Genomic DNA, 19,854 nt, shown 5'->3' on the forward strand with positions numbered 1-19,854 from the left:
TCCATATAACTGCAGACCTATCCAGTGGAAGAGCGCCTGCGCCATCTGGTGCCTGACAAGTGGAACTGCAGCAATACTGGAAGTAGCTAACAGCACCACCTAGTGGTCGTATGTGAGATTGCAGCAAAAGGAAATAATCCTTGACTGCGGAATCGGATGCAATGATGGGTGTAATTATCTATGTGGGTGCAGTAAGCGGCCACCGTGTCACCGACAGAAAATCAGGGCCGAATTGGGGAAATATGTGGAACAAGGAGGAGCCCCCGTAATACAGATAATTCTTTATTAAGTATTTACAGAAAAATCAAACAAATTACGAAATAACCCAGAAAAAAAAAAAAACCTACAAGAGTCGCGGCCTCGAGATTCAAGTCAGGTTCGGGGCTCCGCAGAACAAATCGGGGCCCCAACATGGGGCCGATGTATGAAAAGGATAAAAACATAGAACTTTGAGGGTGTAAAGAAACAACGTCCAACCCGAGAGCGCCCCCCGGCGGTGCCTCGCTGTGCGAGCGGCCGGCGGGCACAGAAATCCTGAGATATAATGAGTGAAGGCTGGAATGAAGAGAGTAGGGAGGCCGCTGCCGGACCCCCCGCACATACAGTCTCCCCCTCTGCGGTCGGGGCCCCGCTACGCCTCCGAGGTGCCGTTTCCTGTCGCTCCCATCTCCCCGCTCATTTCCAGGTCATCGGACGGTGGCGGCTCCTTTGGAACTTTTACAGATTCCTGCAGTAAAACAAATAAGGGAGACGGTGAGTAAACAGTTAATACGGAGCAACTTTCTCATTTTTTTCCCCATTGCTGACCTCACAGTTGAGGGTTTGTTACCATTGCATCCAGCCTGGACAATGCTCTGTGAGCTAAATAACCCTGCGCTGACACTTCGTTACATTGTATCAGTCTGGAGTGACTGCTCAGGTGGCAGAGCCGCGACATGTATCCGGTCAGGGCCGCTCACCTTCTGCTCCTGCTCCGCCAGCCGCTGGAACATGTTGGCGTAGATCTTCTTCTCCCGCTGGTGCTGCTGCCGCATCCGCTGCTGGCACTGGGTGAGCTGCGCCCGCGCCGCCTTGTTCCCCGGGTACAGCTCGATCACCTTCATCAAGTCATCCTTGGCCGGCTCCAGCTCGTTCACCCCCATGTACGCCTCCGCTCTGCGGAACAGGCCCTTCTCGTTGTTGGTGTCGTAGTCCAGCGCCTGATGGAGGCGGGGTGGGGAAGAAAGGGTTAAACAAGTCTCAAGACACTCCAGAATCCCTTATTAAAAGGGGTCATCACCAACTTCACAGAACTTTCCACCGATTACCTTGTTGCAGTGCTCCAGGGCCGGCCGGTGCTCCCCCACCTTCAGGTAGCACGCCGCCAGGTTCAGAGAGGCCGCTAGCAGCAGAGACCTTGACTTCTCCGTCTCTTCCTTGGAGAGTCCGGACTCGTGCTCCAGCCACTGCATGATCTTCTTGTACTGGATGATCGCCTGGCGGTAGCGGCCGACCTGGTAGAAAAAGTTTGTTTTATGTCACCATTCCTGAGCCCACCTGCCCCCGACATACGCGGCATTGTTTGGGGGTATGTCTCTCCAAATGTCGACCCGTCGATGGAGAGGTAATTGTTGGTGGAAGGAAGCGGAGTCAAAAGAGAGCGGAGGCGTTAAGGAACTATGGGGTTATTCAGGGTTAGTGGATCTGTCTAAAATTGGGTGCAGTCTTCAGTGGAGTCTTGGCAAAGTATCGTGGTGCCTTGTGCATATTCCACTACACCAGGGGTGGGGAAACTTTTTTCTGCCACGGGCAATTTGGATATTTTTTTTACCATCATTCGGGGGCTGTCCAAAATCAGTTTGAAAATGTCCCTGTTATATCTGGTCAAATAATGAATTAACTCCCCCCTAATGTGACGTCTAGAATAGCTTTAATTTGCCGGGTCTGGAGCATATACATCACGCAGGAGATGCCGGGGCTAGAGCATATACATCACACAGGAGATGCTGGAGCATATATATAACGCAGGAGATGCTGGGGCTGGAGCACATGCATCACACAGGAGAAGCCGGGGCTAGAGCATATACATGACACAGGAGACGCCAGGCTAGAGCATATACATCACGCAGGAGATGCCGGGACTAGAGCATATACATCACACAGGAGACACCAGGGCTGGAGCATATACATCACGCAGGGGACGCCGGGCCAAAGAGCATATACATCACGCACGAGACGCCGGGGCTAGAGCATATACATGACACAGGAGACGCCAGGCTAGAGCATATACATCACGCAGGAGATGCCGGGGCTAGAGCATATACATCACACAGGAGATGCTGGAGCATATATATATAACGCAGGAGATGCCGGGGCTGGAGCACATGCATCACACAGGAGAAGCCAGGTCTAGAGAATATACATCACACAGGAGACCCTAGGGCTGGAGTATATATGCTTCACGCAGTATATGCCGGGGCTGGAGTATATATGCGTCACGCAGGAGACACCAGAGCTAAAGCATATACATTACGCAGTATATGCCGGGGCTAGAGCATATACATCACACAGGAGACGCTGTAGCTAGAGCATATGCATTGTGCAGGAGATGCAGTGGCTGGGGTATAAATACTTCACGCAGTACACGCCGGGGCTGGAGTATATATGCTTCATGCAGGAGATGCCGGGGCTAGAGCATATACATCACGCAGTATGGGCTGGAGTATATATGCATCATGCAGGAGATGCCGGGGCTGGAGCATATACACCACACAGAAAACACCAGGGCTAAGCATATAAATCGCGCAGTATGGGCTGGAGTATATATGCTTCATGCAGGAGACACCGGGGCTGGAGCATATACATCACATAGATGTTGAGGGCACATGCACCAAAGTAAGGGCTGGGGTCACAAACATGACAGGAGGGGCCGGAGCTGTCGTCTGTGGGACCTGAGCTCACTACCTCTCCCCTGCAAAGTACCTCAGGACACTGGAACTGGCCAGCATCAGGACATAATCCTTCATTGCTGGCGTCCGTTTTGGCAGCCCGAGCACTGTGGTCTCCAGGAATCTACCCAGTGGCCAGGGAAAAGGACATTGGGGACCGTGTACAGAGGTTTGATTGATTTGGGCAGGGGCAACGTCTGTGAATTTCGTTCGAAACTGGCAATAGGAGGCGCTTTCTCTTGGGCTGGTTGGGGCAGACAGCAGAATTTTGAATGCAGCTCTGGGTGTGACTGCAGTAAAGGACGTAAGGAATGTGTTAGACGGACCTTGAAGTATTGTGTTCCTCGCTCCTTCACCAGCACCCCCTGCTCCAGCTTCTCCTCGGAGTTCATCTCCCAGGATTCCTTGGCCTGAGGAAGAGAAGTGTTATCATGAACAAACATGGCTGCTTTCTTTTACAACAGCGCCACCCTGCCTGAGGGTTGTGTCTGGTATCGGAGCAAAACCACACACAACCTGTACACAGGAGCGGCGCTGTTTTGCCCCTTTAATTCTAAGGTCACCCCCTGGATTATATACCAACCTTCTCAAAGCTCCTAAGTTTGACTTCGTATTGTAGCTCCGCATTGGGCGGGACGAGAAACGGTTCATAACCTTCGCTGCCGAAGCCGTACCTAGAGACCAACAGTGGCATAAAGCAAAAGTGCTGCAAAACAGTATGTTACTTTATGGCCACTGGCCCTTTACATCCACTCACTTCGGCTTGAGGTACAGCACGGCCTCCTCTCCCTTCTCCATCTGCTGCAGCGCAGTCTCCACACCCGGGGGGATTCCAAGACCCTCGCCCTCTCCAACCTCGAACCGCAGGTCTCGCTCATCAAATACACGTCCATCGTGAGACCCCTGAAGATTCACTGTAATGTGACAGCGGAAACCATCAGCAAGCAGCTCTACTGCTATACGGTTACCATTGATGTCCATGTTGATGGGTCTCCCGCTCGTAGTCTCTGGTCACTGTACTTTAGATCACCTACTTGAGCCCCTCAAACCGTCCAGCCGGTGGGCACCAAGCCGTACAGCCAGTGGTTTTATAACCAGGCAAAAAAAAAATCTACGTTTACTAAAAGGAAACCGTCATCAGGCAGATATGTAACCGACTTGCTGACGGTTTCCACATACGGACGGTCGGCGAGTGCTCACATTCCACCACGGCGCCCTCGTTGGGTTTGGAGTATCCTTCGCCCTTCACTCTGATCCGCCGGATGATTCCTCCATCTTCTTCTGTGGACAGATCTTCACCTTGGAAATCGAAAAGTTCAATCTGTGAGCAAAAAAAATATAAGAGAAAAAAGGGTGTGAAGACTTCTGCAACGAGGCCCCTCCTCCCAACGCACTATTCTACCAGGAGGCTGGCATTATCCTCTCCTCTGCCATAGACCACCGGGGAGGCTGGCATTATCCTCTCTGCCATAGACCACCAGGGAGGCTGGCATTATCCTCTCCCCTGCCCTAGACCACCGGGGAGGCTGGCATTATCCTCTCCCCTGCCCTAGACCACCGGGGAGGCTGGCATTATCCTCTCTGCCCTAGACCACCAGGGAGGCTGGCATAATCCTCTCTCCTGCCCTAGACCACCAGGGAGGCTGGCATTATCCTCTCTCCTGCCCTAGACCACCAGGGAGGCTGGCATTATCCTCTCCTCTCCCCTGCCCTAGACCACCAGGGAGGCTGGCATTATCCGCTCTCCTGCCCTAGACCACCAGGGAGGCTGGCATTATCCTCTCCTCTCCCCTGCCCTAGACCACCAGGGAGGCTGGCATTATCCTCTCCCCTGCCCTAGACCACCAGGGAGGCTGGCATTATCCTCTCCTCTCCCCTGCCCTAGAACACCGGGGAGGCTGGCATTATCCTCTCTCCTGCCCTAGACCACCAGGGAGGCTGGCATTATCCTCTCCTCTCCCCTGCCCAAGAACACCGGGGAGGCTGGCATTATCCTCTCTCCTGCCCTAGACCACCAGGGAGGCTGGCATTATCCTCTCTCCTGCCCTAGACGACCAGGGAGGCTGGCATTATCCTCTCCCCTGCCCTAGACCACCGGGGAGATTGGCATTATCCTCTCCTCTCCCCTGCCCTAGAACACCGGGGAGGCTGGCATTATCCTCTCTCCTGCCCTAGACCACCAGGGAGGCTGGCATTATCCTCTCTCCTGCCCTAGACCACCAGGGAGGCTGGCATTATCCTCTCTCCTGCCCTAGACCACCAGGGAGCCTGGCATTATCCTCTCCCCTGCCCTAGACCACCAGGGAGGCTGGCATTATCCTCTCCCCTGCCCTAGACCACCGGGGAGATTGCCATTATCCTCTCTGCCCTAGACCACCAGGGAGGCTGGCATTATCCTCTCCCCTGCCCTAGACCACCGGGGAGGCTGGCATTATCCTCTCCCCTGCCCTAGACCACCGGGGAGATTGGCATTATCCTCTCTGCCCTAGACCACCAGGGAGGCTGGCATTATCCTCTCCTCTCCCCTGCCCTAGAACACCGGGGAGGCTGGCATTATCCTCTCTCCTGCCCTAGACCACCAGGGAGGCTGGCATTATCCTCTCCCCTGCACTAGACCACCAGGGAGGCTGGCATTATCCTCTCCTCTACGCTAGACCACCAGGGAGGCTGGCATTATCCTCTCCTCTACGCTAGACCACCAGGGAGGCAGGCATTATCCTCTCCCTGCCCTAGACCACCAGGGAGGCTGGCATTATCCTCTCCCTGCCCTAGACCACCAGGGAGGCTGGCATTATCCTCTCTCTGCCCTAGACCACCAGGGAGGCTGACATTACCCTCTCCCCTGCCCTAGACCACCAGGGAGGCTGGCATTATCCTCTCCCCTGCCCTAGACCACCAGGGAGGCTGGTATTATCCTCTCCCCTGCCCTAGACCACCAGGGATCGACCAACTCACCTCAAATGTGAGCACAGAATTAGGGGGTATTTTGGGGGGACTTCCAGACGCCCCGTACGCATACTCGGGCTTACAGGTGATGGTGCAGATCTCCCCAGTTGTCATAGTGGCCACAGCGATGTCCCAGGACCTTATCACCTGCCCTAGGGGAAAAAGGAGGAAAAACCATCAGATCTCACATGTGTGGTGTTATGTGCATGCTGAGCAGCAGGGGGCGCTGTCACACATCGCAGGGCAGGGGTTGGCCATTATTAGCCATTAGGTGGCGCCGCTCTGTCCCTGCAGATCGCACCTTTCCCCAGGTCAAAGGTAAACTTGTCCTTTCGGTCTCTGCTGGAGTCAAACTTGGTGCCATCGAGCAGCCACCCCGTGTAATGGACGCTGACTTTGTCGCCAATCATCGGCTTCTCGCCTCTGATGCCCTCTCTTTTGATTGTCTGTGGAAGCGATAAAGTAAATAAATTAGTAAAGAAAAAAAAAAAAAAAAAAAGAAAGAGTCCATGAAATCACCATCAATTATGGCAGAAAACCTGTCTGGTCCTAAAACTATTCACAGCTGAGGGTTTGTTGCAGTTGTGTCCAGTCACCACAGATCTCTTCTGTCCGCTTGTTTCTATGTGTCACAGATCTCATCATTTCTCTATAGAAAGTCAGAAACGACCCATAAAGACCGACCCGTGCGACTCCCTGCTGGGAAATGTAGTTCATCAGCAGTTTTGGGAGTCAGAAATTGACACCTGTGGTCTTCACAGCAACAGAGACTTTGGCTTTACTTCTATCCAACTAGTAATTATGTCCATAACAACCAGCAGAGCCGAACCGTGCAGTACATACTGCATAAGTAATCACCCCCCATGTGCACCTGAATAACCCTGTACTGATCCTGAGATACCTCCTGTATTATACCCCAGAGCTGCACTCACTATTCTGCTGGTGCAGTCACTGTGTACATACATTACATTACTGATCCTGAGTTACCTCCTGTATTATACCCCAGAGCTGCACTCACTATTCTGCTGGTGCAGTCACTGTGTACATACATTACATTACTGATCCTGAGTTACATCCTGTATTATACCCCAGAGCTGCACTCACTATTCTGCTGGTGCAGTCACTGTGTACATACATTACATTACTGATCCTGAGTTACATCCTGTATTATACTCCAGAGCTGCACTCACTATTCTGCTGGTGCAGTCACTGTGTACATACATTACTGATCCTGAGTTACCTCCTGTATTATACCTCAGAGCTGCACTCACTATTCTGCTGGTGCAGTCACTGTGTACATACATTACATTACTGATCCTGAGTTACATCATATATTATACTCCAGAGCTGCACTCACTATTCTGCTGGTGCAGTCACTGTGTACATACATTACATTACTGATCCTGAGTTACATCCTGTATTATACTCCAGAGCTGCACTCACTATTCTGCTGGTGCAGTCACTGTGTACATACATTACTGATCCTGAGTTACCTCCTGTATTATACCTCAGAGCTGCACTCACTATTCTGCTGGTGCAGTCACTGTGTATATACACTCACTGGCCACTTTATTAGGTACACCTGTCCAACTTCTTGTTAACACTTAATTTCTAATCAGCCAATCACATGGCGGCAACTCAGTGCATTTAGGCATGTAGACATGGTCAAGACAATCTCCTGCAGTTCAAACCGAGCATCAGTATGGGGAAGAAAGGTGATTTGAGTGCCTTTGAACGTGGCATGGTTGTTGGTGCCAGAAGGGCTGGTCTGAGTATTTCAGAAACTGCTGATCTACTGGGATTTTCACGCACAACCATATCTAGGGTTTACAGAGAATGGTCCGAAAAAGAAAAAAAATCCAGTGAGCGGCAGTTCTGTGGGCGGAAATGCCTTGTTGATGCCAGAGGTCAGAGGAGAATGGGCAGACTGGTTCGAGCTGATAGAAAGGGAACAGTGACTCAAATCGCCACCCGTTACAACCAAGGTAGGCCTAAGAGCATCTCTGAACGCACAGTGCGTCGAACTTTGAGGCAGATGGGCTACAGCAGCAGAAGACCACACCGGGTACCACTCCTTCCAGCTAAGAACAGGAAACTGAGGCTACAATTTGTACAAGCTCATCGAAATTGGACAGTAGAAGATTGGAAAAACGTTGCTTGGTCTGATGAGTCTCGATTTCTGCTGCGACATTCGGATGGTAGGGTCAGAATTTGGCGTAAACAACATGAAAGCATGGATCCATCCTGCCTTGTATGGAGCATCTTTGGGATGCGCAGCCGACAAATCTGCGGCAACTGTGTGATGCCATCATGTCAATATGGACCAAAATCTCTGAGGAATGCTTCCAGCACCTTGTTGAATCTATGCCACGAAGAATTGAGGCAGTTCTGAAGGCAAAAGGGGTCCAACCCGTTACTAGCATGGTGTACCTAATAAAGTGGCCAGTGAGTGTACATGTTACATTACTGATCCCGAGTTACATCCTGCATTATACTCCAGAGCTGCACTCACTATTCTGCTGGTGCAGTCACTGTGTACATACATTACATTACTGATCCTGAGTTACATCCTGCATTATACTCCAGTGCTGCACTCACTATTCTGCTGGTGCAGTCACTGTGTACATACATTACATTACTGATCCTGAGTTACATCCTGCATTATACTCCAGTGCTGCACTCACTATTCTGCTGGTGCAGTCACTGTGTACATACATTACTGATCCTGAGTTACATCCTGTATTATACTCCAGTGCTGCACTCACTATTCTGCTGGTGCAGTCACTGTGTACATACATTACATTACTGATCCTGAGTTACATCCTGTATTATACTCCAGTGCTGCACTCACTATTCTGCTGGTGCAGTCACTGTGTACATACATTACATTACTGATCCTGAGTTACATCCTGTATTATACTCCAGTGCTGCACTCACTATTCTGCTGATGCAGTCACTGTGTACATACATTACATTACTGATCCTGAGTTACATCCTGTGTTATACTCCAGAGCTGCACTCACTATTCTGCTGATGCAGTCACTGTGTACATACATTACATTACTGATCCTGAGTTACATCCTGTGTTATACTCCAGAGCTGCACTCACTATTCTGCTGGTGCAGTCACTGTGTACATACATTACATTACTGATCCTGAGTTACATCCTGTGTTATACTCCAGAGCTGCACTCACTATTCTGCTGATGCAGTCACTGTGTACATACATTACACCACTGATCCTGAGTTACCTCCTGTATTATACCCCAGAGCTGCACTCACTATTCTGATGGTGCAGTCACTGTGTACATACATTACTGATCCGGAGTTACATCCTGTATTATACTCCAGAGCTGCACTTACTATTCTGCTGGTGCAGTCACTGTGTACATACATTACATTACTGATCCTGAGTTACATGCTGTATTATACCCCAGAGCTGCACTCACTATTCTGCTGGTGCAGTCACTGTGTACATACATTACTGATCCTGAGTTACATCCTGTATTATACTCCAGACTGAAAGACCTCAGTTACTTTAGTTTCTCATTTGTCCCAGAATTTCTTTGGATCGCGGCATGATATCTAGCTTTTGAGGATCCTTTTGGTTTTCTTCACTTTGTCAGGCAGGTCCTATTTAAGTGATTTCTTGATTGAGAACAGGTGTGGCAGTAATCAGGAATGTGACCTCAACTTCCCAAAAGATGTGATAAACCACAGTTAATTCATGTTTTAAGGGGGAGCAATCACTTTCTCACACAGGACCCTGTAGATTTGGATTTCTTTATCCTTTAATGATAAAGATCTTCATTAATAAACTGCATTTTGTAATTACTTCGGTTATCTTTGTCTAATATTTACATTTGGTTAGTGATCAGAAACATTTCAGTGTGACAAACATGCAAAAGAATAGGACATCAGGAAGGGGGTGAACACTGGGGTATAATACAGGATGTAACTCAGGATCAGTAATGTAATGTATGTACACAGTGACTGCACCAGCAGAATAGTGAGCGCAGCTCCGGGGTATAATACAGGATGTAACTCAGGATCAGTAATGTAATGTATGTACACAGTGACTGCACCAGCAGAATAGTGAGTGCAGCTCTGGGGTATAATACAGGATGTAACTCAGGATCAGTAATGTAATGTATGTACACAGTGACTGCACCAGCAGAATAGTGAGTGCAGCTCTGGGGTATAATACAGGATGTAACTCAGGATCAGTAATGTAATGTATGTACACAGTGACTGCACCAGCAGAATAGTGAGTGCAGCTCTGGAGTATAATACAGGATGTAACTCAGGATCAGTAATGTAATGTATGTACACAGTGACTGCTCCAGCAGGATAGTGGGTGCAGCTCTGCTCAGCTGCTACTCGCTGTGCTGATTGTGGGTGCGGTCGCTGCTGAACCTGCTGTGTGCTCCTGAGCTCCTGGGAACCACCACCTCTCCACCCGGGGACCTGCTCTCTCTCTTACCCAGGGAGGGAGTGGGTTTCCTGGGATGAATGAGGGGGCCAAGTCCCAGGCTTCTGCTTCCCGGACCAGGCTGGCGGGGGGCAGAAGGAACCAGCAACCAGCCTGCACATCAGAGGATTCGGGGGTGAGACGCTCCACCAGGAGTCGCAGCAATGTGGCTCCTACTCCCCCCAGGTCTGCAGAGACCCAGAGAAGCCGCAAGGCTTCCATGGAGGAGAAGCCTGCTAGTGTGCAAGATGGCGGTCCTTCTGGAGGAAAGCTGAGTGCTCACGGAGGTGAGGCCGACCTCACTGAAGAGGGTTGGGCGCTGCAGAGCCCCCGGGAGTCTGTGTCCACCTATGCCTCCCGGGTCATGAGCCACCTCCGTGAGTATGAAGACGCAAGCAAGACCATCACGAGGCTCCGAGAGGAGCTGCGCTGCACAAGCAACAAAGCTGCAGGTTCCTCCAAACCGAGGAAGAATCAGCTCCAGGCGGAGGTAAGAAGACTGAAGGATGACATCAATGAGCTTGAAGTCAGAAAAGCTTTCATCAGAGAAAAAAGTGGACCATTTAAGGAAAAACTTATTAATGAAGATCGATTCAGAGAAATGGCTGATAACAGAGAGCAAAGGCAGATAGGGCTGCAGCCTGAGTGCCAGGTGGATGATGATGATGAGGAGGAGGATGATGACCAGCAGAAAGCCCCACCTGGCAGCCTGCTTAGTCACTCACAGGCCACGTGCAGCGAGCTCCCTGCTGGACAGGCGACAATGACATCTCGTCGCAGTTCTGCTGGCTCTGGGGAGGACAGTGACATCGACCAGGGAGGGGCACTAATGGCAGAGATCAAGCTCCTGGAGTCCCCAGTGTGCCTTCAGAACTTCCATCTTGGTGATGATTTGCCAGAGGAGGCACCTGGGGGCCGGAAAAAAAAGGTGAAGAAGATCAAACCTAAGCTGCAGGAAGCGGTAAGCTATGTGTATGCCCCCCTCCCTGTACCCCCTGAGTTGGCTGCAGGGTCAGCTCGCTGTATAAGCCCCGTTGCCCAGCCCAGCCCGGGTTCTGCTGTGGATCCGGTGCAAAGGCGCGGGGAGACTACAAAGCAATGTAGTGAGGCGCAGAGCTCCGTTTCTGCTTGTAGTAGCGGGGACGTAGCAGCAGGTGCATCAGCCGAGAGGCTGGACAGTGAGGGCGGCCCGGCGGCGGGCGAAAAATCAGGCCACGATACTGTGGTGCGCTCCCCAGTGGGAGGGGGGAGCAGCCCGGTGTCAGGGGCAGCTCCGGTAGCCTCGGTGCCCCTGAATGCTGTTGCCGCTGATCACTTAGTTGAGAAGCGGCGGCAGTGTGAGGGGGTTACCGGGGCTGGGCGTTCCGGTCCTCTCACCAAAGTCCTGTTCTGTGTTGGCGCCGCTGGTCAACAAGATCCTGATGCTAAGGATCAGCGGTGCCTCACAACAGCGAAAGATCAGCGGCGCCTGGTAGCAACCATGAAGCAGCGGAAAATATCAACTGATGATGCGGAGGGCACACATAAAACCAGGGGTGAGGTCACCTCCAGTTCTGTGGAGGAGACTCAGCCCCTTGTGCCTGATGATGCGGAGGCCAAAATGTCACCCCCTGTTGTCACTGGTCCAGCAGGAGTGAATGTGGTGGTGGGTATGGATGAGGAAAACTCTTTGTCTAGTGGTGTGGTTGCTGGTTTGGTGGAGGGTGAGGAGGTTATGGAGGTGGGTAATGGTGATGCTGTTGGTGTGGATGTGGTCACTGGTCCGGTTGCCCCCCCGGTGGTGGCAGCACCTGTCAGGAGTTATGCCGCTGTCACCTCCGGGGGAAATAGGGCGTCCTCCTCGTCTCTGGGCTCTGGGGACGGCATGTTGCAACGGCGTCTCCTGGAGGCTCTAAAGAAGGGAGAGAGATCACTAATGGTAGAGGGTCGAGAGGTTGATCTATCCTTCTGGATAGAGAGGCATGGCCTCGGGGCCTTCCGAGAGCAAAGAGGGGGGGATACAGTGTGGTCCCTCCCAACAGCCGGGCCGGGTAGTGTGCGTAGGAATGTGGTCCGTCTTCGGTGGAGGGGCAGTGATGCGTGTCCTCCAAGGTCGAAGGTTGTGGAGCTCCTGCTGAGGATGGGCTTCAAGGCGATTGACATCTACGCCTTGATACATCCCTATTCCACACCTGAGTTTGATGTCAGCTTTGTTCGGCCGGAGGGGCTTGAACTTTTCTGGTCGAACTATGAGTTGGCAAAAAATGAGCCCGGCTGGCGAGACTTTGCCGTTCAGGCGGTGTCTCGCCAAAATAAAGTCAAGAAAGTGACCGTGATGACATGTAACGAGTCGCTTTCTTGTTATGACATCATGACGTGGCTTGGCCGGTATGGAGAGGTAGTGGAGATGCCAAAGAAAAACCGTGACGAGTTTGGTATCTGGTCAGGGGCCTGGACGTTTATGGTAAAACTTAAGCGTTCAGGTGGTACGGTTGCCCACATACCATCATCTGCCTTCCTGGGTAGGGATCGTATCCTGGTCTTCTACCAGGGGCAACCGAAGCTCTGTCACAAGTGCGGCGACCCCACACACTTCAGCGCAAACTGCACTGTGCAGAAGTGTGCATTGTGTGGGGATGTCGGCCATCTTGCTGCATCTTGTGTGGAGATTAGGTGCCACCTGTGTGGTGAGTTAGGTCACCCATTCAGCCGTTGTCCTCGCTCCTTCGCTAACGCAGTCGTGACCCCGGTGGGAGAAAGCCGTGAGGCTGATTCTGCTGGGGAAGGGACTAGCAAGGGTGAGGGAGCTGAGGGGCCAAGGAAGAAAAGCAATAAAAAGACGCCTGCCCAGCTAAGGCGTCTAGACAAGCGCAGACAGGATAGGGAGCTGGGCGAGCCTCGGGCTACTGGGGCGGCCCCTGTCCTGGATGCCAGTCTTGCTGCTGAGGCCCCAAGGGATGATGAGTTGGATGAGGAGGTCAGGAGGATCCACAGGGAGGAGAGTGCCACTGCCTCAGAGTCCTCCCATTATGAAAGTATGGATGAGGATAATAGGCAGTGGCTAGAGGACAAGCGTAAGCTCGGCACCAAAAAGAAGAGAAAGAAGGGAGATAAAAAATCTTCTCTCACTCTGACCAAGGTACCTAAGGAAGGAAAAACCGACTCCCCTCTGGTTGGTCTTTCTAACCGGTTCCAAGCCCTTGAAAACATCTCTTCCTCTGAGGAGGAAGCTGAGGGTGAGGTTCTGGCTTCGGCGGGGCTCACAGGGGGCGCCGAGTCTCCTCCTTCTGGGAACGTAAGATCCTTGGAGGGAGGGACTGGCCCAGAGTCCGGAGACGAGGACGAAAAAAATAAAAAACGCGTGGAAATGGATACCTCCATGTCATTAAAGAGGGGGAAGGATTCCTCCTCTGAGGCAGAGGATAAGGGGAGTGGGAAAAAGAAAGCCATCTAACTCAATCACCAATGATGGCGGAACCCACTCCGTTGACGCTGGCGTCCATTAATGTCGCCAGCATAAAGTCAAATACAGCTAGATTTGCGGCCTTTGATTTTCTCAGCCGGGTTGAAGCTGACATTTTCTTTTTGCAAGAGACCAGGCTGCCAAACATGGCAGATGTGTTTAAAGCTAAGAGGGAGTGGAGACTCGGGCCCTCCTATTGGTCTCTTGCGGCCGAGCCGTATAGTGGAGTGGCGGTCCTTTTTACCGCACCGGTGGAATGCCCACGGGTTATTGAGTTAGAAATGGGGAGGTGCCTGATCTTAGATGTCCTCATGAAGGGACAAGAGCTCCGGCTCATTAACATCTATGGTCCCCAATCTAAGTGGGACCGGAAGTGTCTCTTTATGAGGATCAAGCCCTACCTTTTTACAAGTCGGCAGGTTGTCTTTGGAGGGGACTTCAATGCTGTCACGAGGCCCCGAGATAGAGGAGGTTCCAGAGACAAGCTGACTTATGATAGCGTCGCCCTTAATAGTATAGCTAGTGAGGCTCGCCTGGTGGATGTCCACATTCGGCACACCCCAGGCCACGAGGGGTTCACCTATCATAGAGGTAACTGTAGGTCCAGAATAGATAGGTTTTATTTAAAGGAGGAAGCTGTCTCTTCAGCAGTGTCTGTTGTTGAGGTGGAGTTCTCCGACCACTGTTTAATTTTGTTTTCTCTGAATGTTACAGAGACCCTCCGGATGGGAAGAGGCTTTTGGAGGCTCAATTCGTCTCTCTTGGAAGAAGCGGAGATAAGACAGTCCTTTGAGGATTTTCTTCAGAGCCAGGTACCCTTACTGGATCTTTGTAGTAGTAGGTCAGAGTGGTGGGAGATGTTCAAGGAAAGGGTGGCGAGATTCTTCCGCCAGCTCTCGAGCCTCAGGAGTCTGAGCAGGTACCGCCTGTATCAGGGTCTGAGGAGGAAACTCGAGCATCTTGTCTCAACTGGAGGTAGCCGCGAGGAGATCTCCAGAGTGAAATCTTTGCTTATGAGGTGTCAGTACGATAGACACGCATCTTTGGTTTTTGAGAGGGATTACGGGAAGTACCGCTCGCCCGACCCTTACAGAAACTGCAAGATGTCAGTGAATAGTAAAGTGGTTACAGGACTGGTCGACACTACGGGGTCCCTGAGGCGATCCAGATCAGGGATCCTGGAGGTTGTCAGATCCTTCTACTCGCACCTCTTGGGGAAGAGGGATCTTGATTGGGATGAGATGTCGGCTTTCCTGGCAGAAGCTGTCCCCAAACCAGGGGTAGACCCCTCTCTTGACGTTTTGACAGAAATGATCAGGGAAGAGGAAGTTCAGTTGGCGATTGAAGGGCTTGCTCCCAAAAAAATCGCCTGGTCCAGATGGCTTAACATCTGAATTCTATAAGACCTTTAAGGACGTTTTGGTTCCCCTCTTGACTGAGGTATTCAATGAGTGTCTTTCCTCGGGCACTCTGCCGAAGTCAATGAGGAGGTCTGCTCTGATCATCTTGTCAAAGGGTAAGGACCCGTCTTGCATTGAGAATTGGCGTCCCATAGCGCTTCTCAATGCAGACAGGAAGGTTCTAGCAAAGGTGCTGTTTAATCGGCTGGTGAAATTTGCACCCCGACTCCTTTCGGGGGCCCAGCATTGCTCTGTTCCAGGCCGCAGCACATTTAGTGCTGTGCTCTGTGTCCGAGAGGCAGTGGAGCAGGGTAGGGCTGGTCACTGGAAGGGGTACATGCTGTCACTGGACCAGGCAAAAGCGTTTGATCGGGTTAATCACGAGTACCTCTGGTCCGTCCTTCTGAGATATGGCCTGCCGGGGGGGTTTGTTGATTGGCTTAAGACCTTGTACAGTGGGGCAGAGAGTTTCCCGCTTGTGAATGGTTGGATTGGTAGCTCTTTTGAGGTTGGGTCCGGTGTTCGCCAGGGTTGTCCCTTGAGCCCGCTGCTGTACGTGTTTGCGATTGACCCTCTTCTTAGGAGGGTGGAGCGTGGACCGTTGGCCGGGATCGGGATGGATCAGGCAGCACCGGAAGCCACTCTGAGGGTGGTGGCGTATGCCGATGATGTCACTGTGTTTGCTTCCTCTCACGAGGAGGCAGGGTAGCTGATGTCAGAGGTAGATCGCTACTCGGAGGCATCCGGGTCCAAGATCAACCGGGATAAGTGTGAGAGTCTCTGGCTGGGAGGAGGAGATCCTGGTTTTGAGCTCCCGGACACCCTTCCAGGACCCAAAGTCTCTGCAAAAGTCCTTGGCATCGAATTTGGCCAGGGGGATTACCCCAAACAAAATTGGGACAGCAGGCTAGAGATCGCCACTCAGAAGGTGAACCAATGGAAGGGTTGGTCTTTGACCCTAAGGGAAAGGGTAAACCTGAGCAAAACTTACCTGCTCCCTTTACTGATTTATCTGGGCAGTGTGTGCATCTTGCCGGAATCTCTCTGGACTCGGGTCTACAGTTTGTTCTTCCAACTATTATGGGGGAATAGACTGAACCTGGTCAAGAGGGAGGTTACTTACCGTACGAGGAGACTAGGAGGGTTGGGTATGGTCAACCCTGTGGTATTCCTTGTGGATACCTTCATTAAGATCAATATCGCAAACCTCTGGAAAGAGAGGGCTCCTCCGTGGGTATTCTCCTGTAGGGGATGGTTTCAGCCTTTCTTCCAGGAATGGGAGACAGGAGGGCAAGTGAAGGATCTTCGCACACCGCATGGACATCTTCCGGCTTACGCTACCTTGGTTCTGAAGGTAATTCGTCGGTGGGGTCTGGGAATGTGGGAGATCAGGACTCTGCCAAGGAAACTACTTGACAGTAGGGTTCTGTTGACCCATTTCCAGAGGCCTCTGGCGCTCAGGGACTGCCCAAGTCGGGATCTTGGGGTGGGTTTGCATCTTTTGAATTCTATCAGGATCCCCTCGAAGTTTTGGGACTTGGCTTGGCGCTGCTTCCATGGGAAACTGTGTGTGAGGGACAATCTGAAGTGTAGGAGCTCTGAGGACAGGAATTGTCCTCGGGAGCATTGTGGTACCTTGCTGGAAAGCATGGACCACTTCCTGCTTCATTGTCCCTTCAACACAGAGGTGTACAACAGGGTGGGCGCCTTCATTGGCTGGTCTCGGCTGGCCGGTCTCTCCTATGCGGAATGGGCCTATGGAGCATTCGGAGACCTGGGTGGTCGGGACCGCTGCACCTTATTTCTAGTTAGCGCAGTGGTTAGGTATCACACGTGGAACGCACGGTGCTTAGTATCGACGCAACGAAAAATCCTCCCAGTGGACGATGTGTTTAGGACCATACTCGGTGACCTGGTGAAGGTGCGCTCTCTGGAGTATGGGAGACTGGGCGCACGGAGGGCCGCGCTCCTCTGGAGGGGCTTTTCTTTTAGTGTGCCCTAGTTTGGTCATCTCCTTTCCTGGTGGTGGGCTGCTGCTGACACTGTAGAATTTTGTTTTGTTTGATCATTATACAGTGATGTAGGGCTGCAGGCGCCGAACTTGGGCTTCGTGTTTTGTAATTATTGTGGTGTGTGCTGCTGTATATAATGTATATATTGTATATAGGGATATAGATTTGGGTGTAGGTGTTAGGTTGGGTGGTGGGAAAAGGGGGGAGGTGGGATTATCTTGTGGGACTATGGGACACTGGGTTGTTTGGGGGAAAAACTGGCACTGCCTGATCTGGCCTATGGACGTTGGACATGGACTGAGGCATGAGACGCAGGACCAGCTCTCAGGTCAGTGCGGGGGGTTGGGAATGGAGGATAGCTTGTAGTATTGTATATATTTGTTTAATTTGTAGTTATTTTATTTAAAACTAAAAAAAAAAAAAAAAAAAAAATCCTGTATATAGTCTTTGTTTTCCATTGTTTATTTTATTTGTTATTATTATTTTGTTTGGTGACCGGACCTGAAGTTATTGTTCTGTATATACTGTATAATATGTGTGGGAGGAGAGAATGAGCGGCTGGACCAGTGTTCAGTATACTGATTATTTTCTGGCTAATATTTTTGTTATGTTTTCTGCTATTATTGTTGTTATGTTTTTCATTTTTATAATAAAAGATCTACAGGATGTAACTCAGGATCAGTAATGTAATGTATGTACACAGTGACTGCACCAGCAGAATAGTGAGTGCAGCTCTGGGGTATAATACAGGATGTAACTCAGGATCAGTAATGTAATGTATGTACACAGTGACTGCACCAGCAGAATAGTGAGTGCAGCTCTGGGGTATAATACAGGAGGTAACTCAGGATCAGTAATGTAATGTATGTACACAGTGACTGCACCAGCAGAATAGTGAGTGCAGCTCTGGGGTATAATACAGGATGTAACTCAGGATCAGTAATGTAATGTATGTACACAGTGACTGCACCAGCAGAATAGTGAGTGCAGCTCTGGAGTATAATACAGGAGGTAACTCAGGATCAGTAATGTAATGTATGTACACAGTGACTGCACCAGCAGAATAGTGAGTGCAGCCCTGGAGTAATAAATGTAACCTTTGCATCAGCTTTAGGCCATGGTCACACGTTCAGTATTCGGTCTGTATTTTACATCAGTATTTGTAAGCCAAAACCCGGAGTGGGTGATAATACAAGTTGGTGCTCGTGTTTCTATTATACTTTTCCTCTGATTGTTCCTCTCCTGATTTTGGATCACACACTGAGGCAATTACATAAGATCATGTGACTGAGGAGGTGCTGGGGGTCTCCTGTGACTGCACCTGGCTGCCCCCTCATACAGTGGGATCTGCAGCAGACATTGCACCATGTGAATCCTGCAGATCGGCAGTAGACAGCGTTGTGTAACGTCAGGCGGTGACCTGGATCTGCAGCATCAGCCATTACACCCTCCGTGAGGACGGCAGCACTTACCTTCAGGACCCCCTGATCCCCTTTGGGGCTGATGTCTATTTCCTCCATGCTGGTGTCCTGGACTTCCTGCTCCATCATCTCCTCTGCTGTCATAGTGCAAAAGCCCAGAGGTTCCCTGCAGCCCGGCTACCTGGGGGTGCAATGCTCTGCAGCACCAGGTGATTAGGGAGTGTAATGCTCTGCAGACCAGAAACCTGGGAGTGCAATACTCTGCAGACCAGGACCTAGGAGTGCAATGCTCTGCAGACCAGAAACCTGGGAGTGCAATACTCTGCAGACCAGAAACCTGGGAGTGCAATGCTCTGCAGCACCAGGGGTCAGGGAGTGCAATGCTCTGCAGCACCAGGGGTCAGGGAGTGCAATGCTCTGCAGCCCAGGACCTAGGAGTGCAATGCTCTGCAGCAGGCAGTGTGCTCTGTGTATGTGGATCTGCAGGCCACAGAGCAGCTCCCCTGCTCACCGCCCCCAGCACTGGCTGCAAAGGAAGAGGAGGAGGAAACTTCCAGATCTGCTAGAAACTTCTACCGGGGAGAGGAGGAGCCTATGGCTGTGACAACATGCAGGGGCGGGGTCACAGTCAGACCCCTCCCCCTTGTTGATACATTGTATTCAGTAAGAGAAACAACATAACAATCTTGTAGCCATGACAGCGATTAATGCAGAATGCAGCGCTGCAGACGATCAAAGTAACAAATATACACAGTGAGGGACGGCCGGGACCCAAAGACGGAGACGGTGGAAGACGACATCCGGAGAGAAGCGGAGAAATGTCCCGGACAATGATCTGAGCGCCCCCCACAGCCCATTCTCACATCCGCACTTTTTGCACACGTCACCCAGCTTTCCCGAGCACCTGATAGTCACCTTCCCTGCATTCCAGCTTCACCAGCAATTCTCAAGTATTGAGAAGCTATAAATAATAATAAGGGACTATGAGTGCAAACAAATAACCCGTAAAAATACATTTTAATTGAAAAACTCTAAAATCACACCAAAAAGAAACCTTAGAGCACAAAATGGTGACACAAAACAAAGTCAAAGAGACTGTGGTGAAAGGTCAAGTGAAATACAGTCACATCTACTCCCACAGAGCGCCACCATCTCCTCGCACACACCAAGATGGAGGTGAAATGGTGACAGGTGGGCTGGAGAAGCTCTGTGGATGAAGACCCAGGTACCACCACA

The 19,854-nt window shown here is 51.1% G+C and overlaps 1 protein-coding gene across 4 annotated transcripts; it reads right to left on the minus strand.

Moving 5' to 3' along the window:
- Window positions 1-269: 269 nt before the first annotated feature.
- On the minus strand, window positions 270-19,162 carry FKBP4 (FKBP prolyl isomerase 4). Of its 4 annotated transcripts, none has more exons than XM_077266974.1 (11): window positions 18,956-19,162; window positions 18,670-18,924; window positions 6,175-6,319; window positions 5,883-6,025; window positions 4,128-4,248; window positions 3,685-3,841; window positions 3,511-3,601; window positions 3,254-3,337; window positions 1,308-1,493; window positions 960-1,199; window positions 270-727 (listed from the first exon to the last, which is right to left on the minus strand). In XM_077266974.1, the coding sequence occupies exons 2-11, from the start codon at window positions 18,760-18,762 to the stop codon at window positions 632-634; spliced, it is 1,356 nt and encodes a 451-aa protein (XP_077123089.1). In that variant the 5' UTR covers window positions 18,763-18,924; window positions 18,956-19,162; the 3' UTR covers window positions 270-631. The 4 variants fall into 4 exon arrangements, with proteins under 4 accessions (XP_077123089.1, XP_077123091.1, XP_077123090.1 ...); XM_077266976.1 differs by having other exon boundaries at window positions 18,670-18,863; window positions 18,925-19,162; XM_077266975.1 differs by having other exon boundaries at window positions 18,670-18,863; window positions 18,894-19,162.
- Between the last annotated feature and the right edge of the window lie 692 nt (window positions 19,163-19,854).

The sequence above is a fragment of the Ranitomeya variabilis genome, chromosome 5 (assembly GCF_051348905.1).
Source record: "Ranitomeya variabilis isolate aRanVar5 chromosome 5, aRanVar5.hap1, whole genome shotgun sequence".
NCBI lineage: Eukaryota > Metazoa > Chordata > Amphibia > Anura > Dendrobatidae > Ranitomeya > Ranitomeya variabilis.

Bases quoted from the DNA above. Each gene is read 5' to 3' on its own strand.
- FKBP4 (XM_077266974.1), bottom strand. From the start codon at position 18,762: ATGACAGCAGAGGAGATGATGGAGCAGGAAGTCCAGGACACCAGCATG. The intron at 6,026-6,174 runs GTGCGATCTGCA...TTTTTCCCCTAG, and splicing joins TACCTTTGACCTGGGGAAAG to GGCAGGTGATAAGGTCCTGG. The intron at 3,842-4,127 runs GTGAGCACTCGC...GTCACATTACAG, and splicing joins CGAGGGCGCCGTGGTGGAAT to TGAATCTTCAGGGGTCTCAC.